This window comes from Phascolarctos cinereus, unplaced genomic scaffold (assembly GCF_003287225.1).
Source record: "Phascolarctos cinereus isolate Bilbo 61053 unplaced genomic scaffold, phaCin_HiC Scaffold_2;HRSCAF=192, whole genome shotgun sequence".
NCBI classification, from domain to species: Eukaryota; Metazoa; Chordata; class Mammalia; order Diprotodontia; family Phascolarctidae; genus Phascolarctos; species Phascolarctos cinereus.
In genome coordinates this window covers 314,793,373-314,807,582 of record NW_027555625.1, presented here as the reverse complement: position 1 = coordinate 314,807,582, position 14,210 = coordinate 314,793,373, and the positions used below count along the sequence as shown (strand labels likewise).

Sequence of the window (14,210 nt, the reverse complement as noted above, 5' to 3'; positions counted from 1 at the left end):
AGAAAAAAAAGGGCAGGGGTAACAGTCACAATCTCAGAAAATGCAAAAATAAAAATAGACTTATTTAAAGAGGTAAACAAGGAAACTACATTTTGCTAAAAGGTATAACAGACAATGAATTATATCAACACTGAACAGATATGCAGCATAGCATCCAAATTCTTAAAAAAAAAATCTAAACGAGTTAAAGGATGAAAAAGACAGTAAAACTATATTAAATCAATCAATAGACATTCATTAAGCACTTGCTATGTGCCAAGTACTATGCTAAATGCTAAGGATAAAAAAAAGAAAAAGAAAAAGATAGTCCCTGCCTTCAAAGAGGCAGGGAAATGAAGGTTATAGAGAAAAATAATGAGTTGAGTTTAGACATACATAAGATTTCTACTGAACGCTCAGTTTGAGATGTCCTAAAGGCAGTTGGAAATGCAAGACTGGAGATGCAATATTAGTGGGGGACTCTGATTTTACCCCTCTCAGAGCTAGATAAATCAAACCAAGGAAGAAGTTAAAGAGAGAAATAGAATTTTAGAAAAGTTAAATATGATAGACCTCCGGGGAACAATGAATAGGAACAGAATGGAGTATACCTACTCACCTATGTGTGGCACCTTCACAAAAGTGACCAATTATTGGGGCATAAAAACTTCACAAAAAATGCAGAAAAATTAATCTTTTTCTGACAATAATGCAATAAAAATCAGATTCAATAAAGGGCCTTTTAGGGCAGCTAAGTGGCACAGTAGGTAGAGCACTGGCCCTGGACTCAGGAGGACCGAGTTCACATCTAGCTTCAGACACATGATACTCACTAGCTGTGCCACCCTGGGCAAGTCACTTAATCCCAACTGCCTCGCCCTCCCCCCCAAAATGGCCTTTGAAAAACAGAATAAAAATTAAGTGGAAAACTAAATAATTTAATCCTAAAGAATGAATGGGTCAAAGAACAGATAGATCATAGGAATAATCAATAATTTCATCAAAGATAATAACAATGAGACAACATGCCAAAATTTGTGAGATGTAGCCAAAGCAATAATTAGAGGAAAATTTCTCTCTAAATGTTCACATGAATAAAAAAGAGAAAGAGCCATTCAAGAAACAGGATGTGAACTAGAAAAACAAATTAAAACCTTCAAATAAACAACAAAATAGAAATCCTGAAAATCAAAGGAGAGATGAACAAAACTGAAAATAAAAAACCATTGAGCTAATAAATAAAACTAGAAGCTTTTTTTTGGAAAAAGAAAAAAAACCCAATAAAATGGATAGACCACTGGCTAAACTGATTAAGAAAAAGAAAGAAGAAAACCAAATTACCAGTATCAAAATGAAAAAAAAAAATGAATTCACAATCAATGAACAGGGAATAAAAGCAATTATTAGGAACTATTTCATCCAACTACATACCAATAAAACTGACAATTGAAATGAAATGGATATGAACAAAAACATGAATTTTCCAGATTAACAAAACAGGAAATAGAATACGTAAATAATCCTAATTGAGTAAGCCATAAATGACATCCCTAAGAAAAAACTCCAGAACCAGATATATTTATAAGCAAATTCTACCAAACATTTAAACAATTAATTCCAATACATTTTAAATAAGTTGAAAAAATAGGTAAAAAAGGAGTCTTACCAAATTCCTTCTCTGACACAAATATAGTCTTGGTAACTAAACCAGGGAGAGTCAAAACAGAGAAAGAAAACTATAGACCAATTTCCCTAATCAGTATTGAAGCAAAAAATTTAAATAATATACTAGCAAGAATGCTACACCCAATATATCACAAAATTATACACTATGACCAGGATGGATATATAAAAGGAATGCAAGGTTGGTCCCATATTAGGAAATCTATAAGCAGCAAAAATAATGATTATTTCAATAAATGCAAAAAAAGCTTTTGACAAAATACAACATCCATTCCTGTTTAAAACATTAGAAAGCACAGGAATAAATGGAATTTTCCTTAAAATGTTAAGTAGAATCTATCTAAAATCAAGAGCAAGCATTACTTGTAACAGGGATAAGAGAGAAGCTTTTCCAATAAAGCTGAGGGGAAGAAAGGATGTCCATTATTACCACTACTATTCAATACTGTACTACAAATCCTTGCTATGGCGATAAGACAAAAAAAAAAGACATTGGACAGAATAAGCATAAGCAATGAGGGGAAAAAAAACTATCACTCTTTGCATATGAGTAATGGTCAACTCAGAGAACCCTAGAGAGTCAAATAAAAAACTAACAGAAACAATTAACAACTTCAGCAAAGTTGCATAACATAAAATAAATCCACACAAATCATCAGCATTTCTATATACCATCAACATTCTGAATTACCAACAAAATCCAGCAGGAAAAGGTAGTAAGAGAAAATCCATTTAAAGTACCTACACATATAAAATACCTGGCAGTCTACCCGCCAAAATATACATAGGAACTATATGAACACAATTACAAAACATTCGACACACAAATAAAAGCAGATCTAAATAACTGGAAAAATATTAATTGCTCATAGGCAAAGCCAATATAATAAAAATGATAATACTAGCTAAATTAATTTACTTATTCAGTACCATACCAATCAAACTACCAAGGAACTATTTTATAATGCTAGAAAAAATCCTTACAAAATTCGGCTGGAAAAACAAAAGGTCAAAAATACCAAGAGAAAAAAACCATGAAGGAAGGGAGCTTAGCAGTATCAGATCTCAAACTTTACTACAAAGCTATAAATGTCAAAAATTTGGTAGTGAGTAAGAAACAGAGAAGATGATTAGCGGATCAATTAGGTACACAACACACAGAAGCAAATGAACACAGTAATTTAGTGTCTGATAAACGCAAACAGCCCAACTACTAGGGCAAGAACTGATTATTTGGCAAAAATTGTTAGGAAAACTGTAAAGTAAGCTGGCATAAACTAGACACAGAACAAAATCTCACCCCATATACCAAAATAAATTTAAAATAGGTATATGATTTCGACATAAAGGATAATGTCATAAGCAAATTAGTGGAACTGGGTAGAAATTACCGTTCAGATTTATTACGGAAAGGGGAAATGTTCACAACCAAACGACCAAACTAGAGAAGTTCACAAGAGGGAAAATAGATAATTTCAATTACATGAAACTTAGAGGTTTTTGCACAAAATCAATACAACTAAAATTAGAAAATAAACAGGAAACTAGAAGGGGGGAATCTTCAAAGCAAGTTTCTCTGATAAAGGTCTCACTTCTAAAATATACAGAGAACCGAGTCAAATTCCCAAGAATAAGAGCAATTCCCCAAATGATGGGGAATATGAATAAAAGGATATGAATTAAAGGATATGAATATGAAATATGATAAAGAATAAGAAATAAAATTTCAAAGAAATCAAAGGCATCAATAGCCATACGAAAATATGTTCTAAATCACTACTAATTAGAGAAATACAAATTAAAACAATTCTGAGGTCCCACCTCATACCCATCAGGTGGCTAAGATGACAAGAGAAGAAAATTCCTAATGCTAGTAGGGGTGTGGGAAAACAGGTTCTCCAATACATTGTTGGAGGAGCTATGAACTAGTCCAATCATTCTGGAAAGCAATTTGAAACTATAATTGAAAAGGTTTTGATCCATACATACTCTTTAATGCAGCAATATCATTACTAGGTCTACATTTTAAAGAGATTCAACAAAGAAGAAGAGGACTCATATATACAAAAATACATCTTTTTCTTGTGGCAAAGAATTGGAAACTGAAGGATGCCTATCAATAGGGGAATGACTGAATAAGTTACGTATATGAATATAACAGAACACACTACTGTGCTCTAAGAAATGATGGAGATGGTTTTAGAAAAATCTGGGAAGACATGTAAGTATTGATGCAAAATGAAGAACCATAACAATCTACACAATAAAAGCAATATTGTAAGGATGATAAACATTGAAACTTAATAACTCTGATCAACACAATGACCCACCACAATTCCAAAGGACTTAAGATGAAACATGTTCTCTACCTCTAAAGAACCTATGATTGGGGGGGGGGGGCACTGAAGCATATTTTCTTCTTGCCCTTTTTTTTCCCACACAGCTAATGAGGAAATTTGTTTTGTATGATTATACTTACTTGTAATGGATTTTTTCTTTCATGCCTTCTTGATAGGTGGGGGCACAGGGGGCAAGGCAGGATGAGTGGGGAAGAGAATTTGGAAATGAAAAAAACAAAAAGGCTCTTTGCTTTGGGAAAGGAAAAAAAGGGGTGGGGGGCATTTACCAGGAGGAAAATATGTTACTTTTCTCCATTAAGACAATAATGTTCCCTAATTGATAAACAGTCAAAGGATATGAACAGGCAGTTTTCAGATAAAGAAATTAAAGCTATCTATAGTCATATAAAAAATGCTCTAAACCACTACTAATTAGAGAAATGCAAATCAAAATGACTCTGAGATACCACATCATATCTATCAGATTGGCTAACGTGACAAAACAGGAAAATGATAAATGTTGGAGAAGATGTGTGAAAATTGGGACACTAATGAATTGTTGGTGGAATTAAACTGACCCAACCATTCTGGAAAGCAATTTGGAACTATGCCCAAAGAGCTATAAAAATGTGTGTACCCTCTGACCCAGCGATACCTCTTTTAGGGCTATATCCCAAAGATATCACAAAAAAGGGAAAAGAACCCACATGTACAAAAATATTTATAGCAGCTCCTTTTGTGGTGGCAGAGAATTGGAAATTGAGGGAATGCCCATCAATCAGGGAATGGCTGAACAAGTTGTGGTATATGAATGTAACGGAATACTACTGTGCTGTAAGAAATGATGAGCCAGTGGACTTCAGAAAAACCCGGAAAGAGTTATATGAACTGATGCTGAGTGAAGTGAGCAGAAACAGAAGAATATTGTACACTAACAGCCACATTGTATGATGACTAACTTTGATAGACTTTAGCTCTTCTTGGCATGCAAGGATCTAAGACATCTCCAAAAGTCTCATGATGGAAAATACTATCCACATCCAGAGAAAGAACTACGGAGTCTAAATGCAGATAGATAGAAGCATACTATTTGGTTTTTTTTTTCCTTCTGTTTTGTTTCTTCTTTCTCATGGTTCCTCCTATTGGTTCTAATTCTTTACAACATGACTAATGTGAAAATACGTTTAATGGGAATGTATATGTAGAGCCTATATCAGATTGCACAGAGTCTTGGGAAGGGAGGTGGAGAAAAATTTAAAACTCAAAAGCTTATGGAAGTGATTGCTGAAAACTAAAAATAAATTAATTTTAAAAAAAGACAATAATGAAATATTTTCTAATATGTGTAAAGTGTCAGAATTCCTCTCAATTATTTTTTCTCTATTACAATTTTGTATTTTATTAATCCATATATACCTGGAAGCAATTAAGACAAGTAAATTTAGCTAGAATGTCAAAAATGAAAGTAGTCAAATTTAGTACAGTGGTAATGTTCAAATGTTAAACACCAGCAGTTTAGTTTCTCTTGTCTCCATAGCAGGCCACTCAATAATGTTAACACTGTGGGAGAAATCCCTATTTCCTGAAAACAGACAACTGTCAAAAACACTGCCAGATGCATATTTAAATCCAAGTGTACTATTCATTTGCCACTTGCCCTTGCCCTTGTAGTTTCCCACTGCAACATGGTATAGTAGAAAGAGTATTGTCCTTTGAGTCAAGATACTAAATCTCTAGTCTTGGACCTACTGCCATGCAATCTTTGGCAAATCAAGTCATTTCACCTCTCTCAGTTTCTTAATTTGTAAAATATGCGTGAAGGAAGAGATCACATGAACTATGTGATCTCTAAAGTCTCTTACAGCTCTAAAATTCTCTAATTTTAAGGTTCTATGATTTAAAGTTCAAGTATTTCCTAACCCTTCCCTACCCCAAGAACAAACCTGGAACATAACCATTTAGCATCTTTAAGAGCAAAAGGGCCTGACTTAATCAGTATGTCAGAATAAACTCTAATTCTTAAAATCTCTAAATGACTAAATCTATTACTTATTCTGCTTTGGTTACACTGGATGCTATGAATCTCTCGCCAAGTTAAATCCCTAAAAGAAACCTTGTTCAGAATCTGGAGTAATAAGTGGGTGTTTTAACAGTTCTGCTACAAGGGAGCGCTACATGCTGGCAAAGTCCCTCTCTGAACAATGTGACTCCTACACACTATATACCTCTGTCAATAAATTACAAAGCTGCTCACTAATCACAAACCATCATGACTGTTTCATAGTTCCTACATGAACAAGGAGCAGAAACAAGTTAACATTCTGATTTTCATCTCTCCCAAAGGGATTAATTTGCCTGCTATAGGTATAGTAGTTCAACAGTAATGCAGACAGCGGCATGATGGGAAATAGCTCATAAAAATAAAAATGAAGCATAATTATGATACCAAAGAGTAAATGGAAATCATCTAAATAAGATTCAGCCAATGTGCAGAACACCGTCTTAATGTCTCCACCTCTAGAAGGTTTGAATGTCTTCAGTCAAGAGAGCTGGAAATGTTGGAAACTTTTTCAACCTTAAAAGGTATACCAAATTTTTTGTTCTAAGATTCATGTAAAGGCTATATATTTCACTTTTTAAAAAAAAGATGAGGAAGAAATACAGGAGAATAATGGATAATCACTGATTTTTCAATCCTTGTTGCTTTTAATTCAGTTCTTTCGGAAAATATAAAAAAAATAGGGTAAATGATCAAAAGCACCCCAAAATACAGTTATCATGAATTCATATCATGAATTGCTACTGGCAACATGGTCAAGTAAAAGAACACTGGACTTGCAGACAAAACACCTACGCCAGAGTCCCTGTTTTTCCACATATTAGTCCCGGTCATATCATTTCACTTCTGAGTCTCAACTTCCTCATTTATGGTTGTTGTTGTTGGGGTTTTTTTAAATTTTTTTTTTAGGTGAGGCAATCAGGGTTAAGTGACTTGCCTAGGGTCACACAGTGAGTAAGTGTCAAGTGTCCGAGACAGGATTTGAACTAAGGACTTCCTGACTCCAAGGCCAGAGCTCTATCTGCTGCACCACCTAGCTGCCTCCTCAATTTCCTCATTTATAAAATGGAAATAATGTGTTTTGCTTATACCATCAAGGATAACTGTGAAGATAAAATATGAAAATCAAATGAGATACTACATGCTGTCTATATCTATCAGAACCACACAGCAGTTTATAAATATTATTACTGCAGTAGACAAAAAATGTCAAAAGGAATATACACTGAAAAGAACTCTTCTTTGACCCTAAAGAACTTTAGAAGTATAAAGAGCAAAACACAACAGAGTGCTACAGTACAGCCATACAATCTTTTTGATGACTGAGGTAAACAGAAATATAAGAGAAGATGCATGTGACTCCACATAAATGGGCAAGTCCCCAACTGCAGATGCTTGAAATTCAGGTTTAAAACAAATAAAAAAACCCAGGACACTGCCATCTCTTAATGGAAATGTGGATGTTCAAACTCCCTTTCCCAATTAAAAACAAAACAAAACAAAATATTTCCACACTCCACCACCCAGACACATGAATACATAACATTTATGAATTGTCAATTAGTCATTTTCAGTCATGTCCAATTCTGTGATCCCTTTTAGTTCTGTTTTTTTTTTTAGCAAAGATAGTGGAATGGTCCTTTCTCCAGCTCATTTTACAGATTGGGAAACTAAGACAAACAAGGTTAAGTGACTTGTGCAGGATCATACAGCTATTGTCTAAGGCCAGATGTGAATCCAGTTCTTCCTGACTCCAGGTCCAAACTCTATCTACTGTACCACCTAGCTGCCCATACATATGTATACATTCGCATTTCAATCAAAACTCAAGATTCCCTAAAAAGGGAGATATGTTTCTTGTTTTAGGGCATAAAGTCAATACAAACCTCATTTCCTTTAGCCCTTCAGCTTCGATGACCTGCAGAATCTGTTTTGGGGTCATTGGAGCATCCGAGTAGTTTTCTAATACCTAAAGAAATACAAAATATTCACATCAGTGTGTAATTTCTACTTATATCCACGAATTTATGTTATGAGCTATGATTCAACTCTGAGAGTGGCTAATCACAACATATTTCCACATTCAAAATTAGGTTAGGTAGGCCAAATTACAGGACAAAAAAACATATATCTAGTATTGTAAATACTACAATTAGCTAAATTTCTGACTCTCAACACTAAGTGAGAATGCAAACATTTCTTAACATGACTTTTATGCAACATTAAGGCCTTTGTAACCCTGGTTACTATTTAGTATAAAATGAAGATATTAAGTGTGGCTAAACCATAAGATTACATTTTGTTACACTACTTAAACTATAAGACAGAAAAATGTAGGGTTTTCTTCCCCAGGAAGTTTGGTTAGGACCCACATTTTAAACAGTGCCTTTTGCCACTGTGTTGTAAAATTCTGATTTTAGCTATCACAGTGCTTTTTTACAATTTGGCAACATGATGCTACAATTCAGTGTGAATAGCGCCAAAAATAAATAAATAAATAAATAGACAAAACCAATTGAACGTCCCTTTCATGTCAGAATCATCTATAACTAAGTCACTCAGTGACCTACGGCTGCTATCTAACTTCAAAAGATTGAGTAATATTAGCAATATTGCTCTCCTAAAGGAAGAAAAAAGAAAAAGGCACATAGTCACAACCCCTATAGCTCTTTGACCTCTTGAGGGGCAAGGACATAATATTCATTCATTTAGCAAAAATCACAAATAGCAAGCAAAACAGTCCCATTAGTAGCCATTCAAGAGGATCAAGACTTTAAGAAATTGGGAGGAGAAGGGGAAGGAAGAGATAAGGAAAAGGAATCAAAGACGGAGTAAATTAGACATTAAAATACTACTGAAGTATTTCAAGGGTCTGTGATTTCATCAGTCTAGATGTTGCTTCCGCTGACACAGACAAATCGCAATCCACTTACAGTACAGAAGTTGGTCTTTCAAACCAACAGCACCCAACTTGATGATGAGCCTCTCCAATCTCTATTCCAATGCTTCATCATGGCTTTGACTCCATACTGGATTTTCAAAGCCTAGACCACTAAAATGAACTGCTTCCTCAAAAAAGGATTCATTACCTATTTTACAAATGGTAAAAGTGTGGGACAGAAATATTACGTGACTTGTCTTGAGTTAAACAACTTGTAAATAGTAGAGCTGAGACCTAAACCGGGGCCCATTTCCCGTGCCCCCCCCAACACAGAACAAGAACTGTCTAATTAAGTGAAAATTTTTAAGCTGACTTTTTGAAAGATTTCCGAAAAATTTACCTTCTGATTACATAAATATAAACCTGGGAACCAAAGTCATTGGAAAGAAAAACTTGGAAAGAAGTTACTTCAAAAGATACAACGTATTCACTTTTATTAAAAATATATAAAATATGCTACCTTTAGCCTGAAGACAATTCTACAGTATTGTTTCTGTTCCTAGTTTCACCTTGCTTTTTTCTATGGTGTGTTTTTTTATTTTAGTAATTAAGTATTCAAAATTTATCTCTTCTACATCAAGAAGAAAGTATGGCCTATTTACAAATAATTAATCAAAGTGAAAGACAGCACATGTAATGAAGAGTTTCTCAAATCCAGGTAAAGGTTCATTCAATTTGGAAAGCATTAGCCTTTAAAAAAAAAAAAGGGAAGCACTAAAGCTAACAACTTCATGTACCCTACCTCACATTCTATCAACTTCTAATTTTGACAACTAGAAAAGTTGTACAATATTTGAATGAAAAACTTTTACTTCTCAGCAACATAAGTATAAGCAACAACTGAGTTAATCTGGAATATTATTCCTTTCTTTTAGAGCTTACACGCCCAAAGACCTATGCTGGAATAGTCTTGCCTCTGAAAGCATACAATAACCTATGGCCAACACTACATGAATCCCAGCTCTTTATCTATTCTTTCCACCACCAAAAAAGAAATGTTTTCTCTTTGGGATTACCAATACTGGACTGACCTTAGCAGGATTAGGTTTAATGTGAGACAACTTAGATACACCTGATTTGATAGCAAACATTTCAATTTAAGACAGGCTAAAAGGGTGTTAGAATTTTGATCAAGAGAACTAATCTAGTATCTTATTAGTGCATCTCCTTTCAAATCAAATTTGTTAGACCAGTCTTCTCTCTCCTTCAGGACTATATATTCATTTAATATAACATTAACAAAAAAAAAAGCTTCTAATAAGTCCTCAATCTTCAGCAGCTGCAATGTCCTTTAATATTTGTGTCTTTTATGTAAAGTAATTCTTCTGTCCATGCTCCCTTTCTCCTCAAAAAATCGAAAAGGGATGGAAAATTTAAAAACACAAGACACATAAAAACCACAAAATTATACCCTACAATACATCTCTATGTGGACAACTTGAGGTTTCTAAAAAAGTCCATTTTTCCTGGATTTAAGATCAGACTGAAAGGAATGCTTTAGAAGAAAAACTATAGTAAAGGCCTCCTTGGTCTTTAAGTAGATAATCTGACATGAGGTTGAGTCAATGACAAAACAGAAATAGAATGACAGTGATTTAAAAGATCAGATCGTAGCAAATTCAAGTACCCAAAAAAACCTAACATAATGTCAATCCTCAATTGCTAAAATCAATTAAGAATAAATTAAATTAAAATCAATTAAAATCAACAATTAGGTTTTAGAATTTTGATTCAAATACAATCAACACAGATTTCAAGAAAGCTTCAATTAACATTAATATGTAAAAAGTAAATCAATCCCTCTAGGGTGGCTACAGTGACTGAGGTTCTAAACACCTGTAGCAATACATTATCATAAGAAGAACTTCAGAGAAGTGTTTCAGTTGAAAACCCTAAGCTCTATCTACTTCAAGGAAAGGGATTTTGGAAATGCTTATATTAAACTCTCCTACCCAACCCCTTTTTCTCAGTTCCAATCTTTTCCCTTTTCCCAAGTGAAGAAATTTTAAAACATGCAAAAAGTCTGAATTATCCAGGAGGACCTAACAAACAGGCACAAATAACAATTTGTTAGTAAGTCTCAAGAAAAAAGAACACTGAACAAGGGACCAGGAGACCAGAGTTCTAGTCCTGCCTCTGACACTAAACTAGCTGAATGGCCTTGGGAATGTCACTCAGCTTCTGCAAGGCTCAGATTTCTCTTGCATAAAATGAAGGGTAGACAGACTAGACTATCTCTATGATCCTTCTATTCACATTCTGGAATACTCAACCTCAAATTCCAATGCCAAACCAAGACAAAACTAACAGAAACATGAAGCTATTAACAATCACCAGTCCAGTCCTTAGCCAACAAACACCCCCAGTGAATTGACCAGGAAATGCTAGTGAAAATTTCTACAGACCAAATATTCAATTTATTGTGAATCAATAATCAAGAAGCCCAACGAAGTACCCAGGAAAGTAAGAAAGAAAAATGTCTTCTAAACCCATACACAAAGCTCAGCTCCACCCACATCAATTACCTGTCTTTTACACAAGACCTCTGAGGCACGAACCTCACTTAATAATAAAATATAAGATTAAAAGATAGAGATTCATTTATCATTAAGAGTAAATTATACCACATCATGACTAATGGGAATGTATAAGTAGAGCCTATATCAGATTGCACACTGTCTTGGTGAAGGAGGAGGAGAGGGAGAAAATTTAAAATTCAAAATTTTATGGAAGTGAATGTTGAAAACTAAAAATAAATTAATTATGTATAAAAAAGTAAATTATACCTCTTTATAAGCACTCTACAGTGTGGAAACAGACAAGTGTGACATGAATTTTGACTTGCCTTCTGAAACAGCTCTGTGATAAGAGATTTCTCTGGGAGTAAACACCTGTTACTTCTGCAACCACTACAATTTTACAAGTTTTTCACCATGTATTTCATCAGGCCTTGCTCTGAAGACCTTGAATTTGCACTAATGTTTTACTGAACAAAGAAAAAAGTACAACATTCAACAGAAAACTTGGGATTCTTAAATGAAACTCTCTACTTTGCTAAACACTAAATTAAAGGATTTCTTGACGGAAACACTTCTTTGGTCTGTCAAGCCATTTGACTACAAGAATAAAGATACTTACAAGTGGCATAAATACGGAATAAAACTGGCCAGCAAACTTTCCCAAGTGTCTACCTCTGTTCTACATTTTTTTTTACCCAAATACCTCTTGGTTTCACTACACTATTTCAATTCAAATGAACAAACTAATATATGTTAAATATCATTTGAAGAGTACTGAGCTCATATTGAAGGATGCGCAGTAGAATAATACTTTTACAATGCAGCAAGGAAGAAAGCATTTACACAAATAACCACAAAACAAAATGAAACATAACTGCATAGAAAAGGCACAAAGTGCAAAGAGATTTGAGAAGAGAGAGATTACATTCAGTGGGAGGAAGGCGGTAGGAGGGGCTCGGGTGGGAATCAAGGGAAGCCTCAAGCAAGGAGTCTCAGGACTAAAATCTTGCCATCATTCACCCGGTTAAGCTGGGGACGACTTTTTCCATACCAGCTGAGTTCCATCTGCCTTCTGAAAACTAAGCTCTTTCCCACCACCCAGCTTACTACATTTGGGTTGGTCTTTTCTCGGGAATGGAGACTATGTTCCCCTAACCACCACCCTCCCCCAAAGAGTGACGGGAGGTGGTAGGGAAACCTTGAAAATCTAACTGTTAATTCCAACACGGCCAAAGACGAAAAGGGGAGGGGAAGGAAACCTCACAGTTCACTCACACTAAGAAATTTTTGGGAGGGGGGACTGGGGTGAGTACGCCTAAATATCTCCCAGCACCTTCCCGCCTCCCCCCACCCTCGTCTGTTACTAGGAGGAAGGGTCAGCTCACGAAGGTGGGGGAAGGGGAGAGAAGTTCCCGTCAGCGAAAGAGGCCGCCCCCCCATCCCCCGCGCCGAGCAAGAACGAGAAGGGGGAGGGGTGGGGCGCGTTCCGTTAAGGGGGGGAGGGGCAGCCCCGCCCCTCCCCCCCTCCTTGGCTTCCTCGCAGTGGGAGCCCCCCCACCCCGGCCCTAGTATGTCTACGGGACAGTGGAAAGCAAGACCATCCCGCCCTCACCCCAAGACCCGTCGGGAGCCCCTTCCCTTCCCCCTCCTTACCAAACGGGCGGCCTCAGCCCACGTGCGCTCCTTCTTCCTCTTCTGTTTGTCCTTCATCCTCCTCCTCCTCCTCCTCCTCTTCCTTGGCGGGGGTGGTGGCACGCGGGGCCTCCTCGCGGACCGGGTGGGCACGGGGCACGAGGGGCCGGGCGGCGTCGGGACTGAGGCCGGCGGCTGGGGGCGCGTGGCGGCGGCGCGAGGCCCCGAGCCTAGGGCAGGGGACGTGAAAGGATGAAGGAAGAGTTCGGGTGGAGATAGTGGTGGCAGAGGAGGCGGAGGCGGCCGTTCCACGCGCCCCGAATGCGCCCGTTACCACAGCGGCGGCAGCGGCTCCGCGATCACTAAGGAATGCGGCGGCCCCACATAACAACGGGGTCAGAGGTCACGGCTTTAGCGTCCGCCCCGCCCCGCCGCCGCCGCCGCGGCCGCCGCCGCCGCCGCGCGCCCCTTTCCCCAGCTAAGGCCTTGGGCCTCCTTGCGGAACCCCTGCTGTTGGGGGTAAGTGAGGGAAAGTGAGAGAGGAATAGGAAAACGGCTTTCCTGTCGTTCTGGTGGGGGGGGGTGCGTGCGAGAGAGCGCGCGAGTGTGTGTGTGTGTGTGTCTATGTATGTGTGCGTGTGTGTGTCTGTTATGTATATGTGTGTCTCTGCAAGGAATTGGGGGGCGGATGGGGGGTGGGTGGGTGGGTTGGTTTTTTTTTTGAACAAAAACAAATCTCAAGAGCCGCTGGGACTTGTAGTCCACCGCCGCTTATCGGGCATTCTCGCTCCGGAAGGACATACGGATCTTAAGTGGCCTGGACTACATTCCCCAGCAGTCATGATGGCTCAGGCTCTTTCCGCCCCAGTCTAACCCCGGTAGTAAAAGGTGGGGCTGGGGGCGGGGGGAGGAGGGGTGGTAGGCAAACCTGGAGAAGAAACTGAACGGAGTCTCGCGAGATTAGGGAGCTAGATTATGGGGTGGGTTGGGTCTGAGGGATGCTGGGAGGGCAGTGCTGGGAAGGGGCGCCGAAGTGTCCTCCCCCTCGGTGCGCCATC

General features: G+C 37.6%; 1 protein-coding gene across 2 annotated transcripts in view; it reads right to left on the bottom strand.

The window, feature by feature from the left end:
* ASXL1 (ASXL transcriptional regulator 1) overlaps positions 1 to 13,834 on the bottom strand; it is a 61,488-nt gene extending 47,654 nt beyond the window's left edge. For both annotated transcript variants that reach the window (XM_020990728.2, XM_020990729.2), the window contains exons 1-2: positions 13,174 to 13,834; positions 7,947 to 8,029 (exon numbers count right to left, since the gene is read on the bottom strand). In XM_020990728.2, coding sequence (XP_020846387.1) covers positions 7,947 to 8,029; positions 13,174 to 13,230 — 140 coding nt within the window. In that variant the 5' untranslated portion in view covers positions 13,231 to 13,834. The remainder of the gene's footprint in view (positions 1 to 7,946; positions 8,030 to 13,173) is intronic.
* Positions 13,835 to 14,210: the final 376 nt, after the last annotated feature.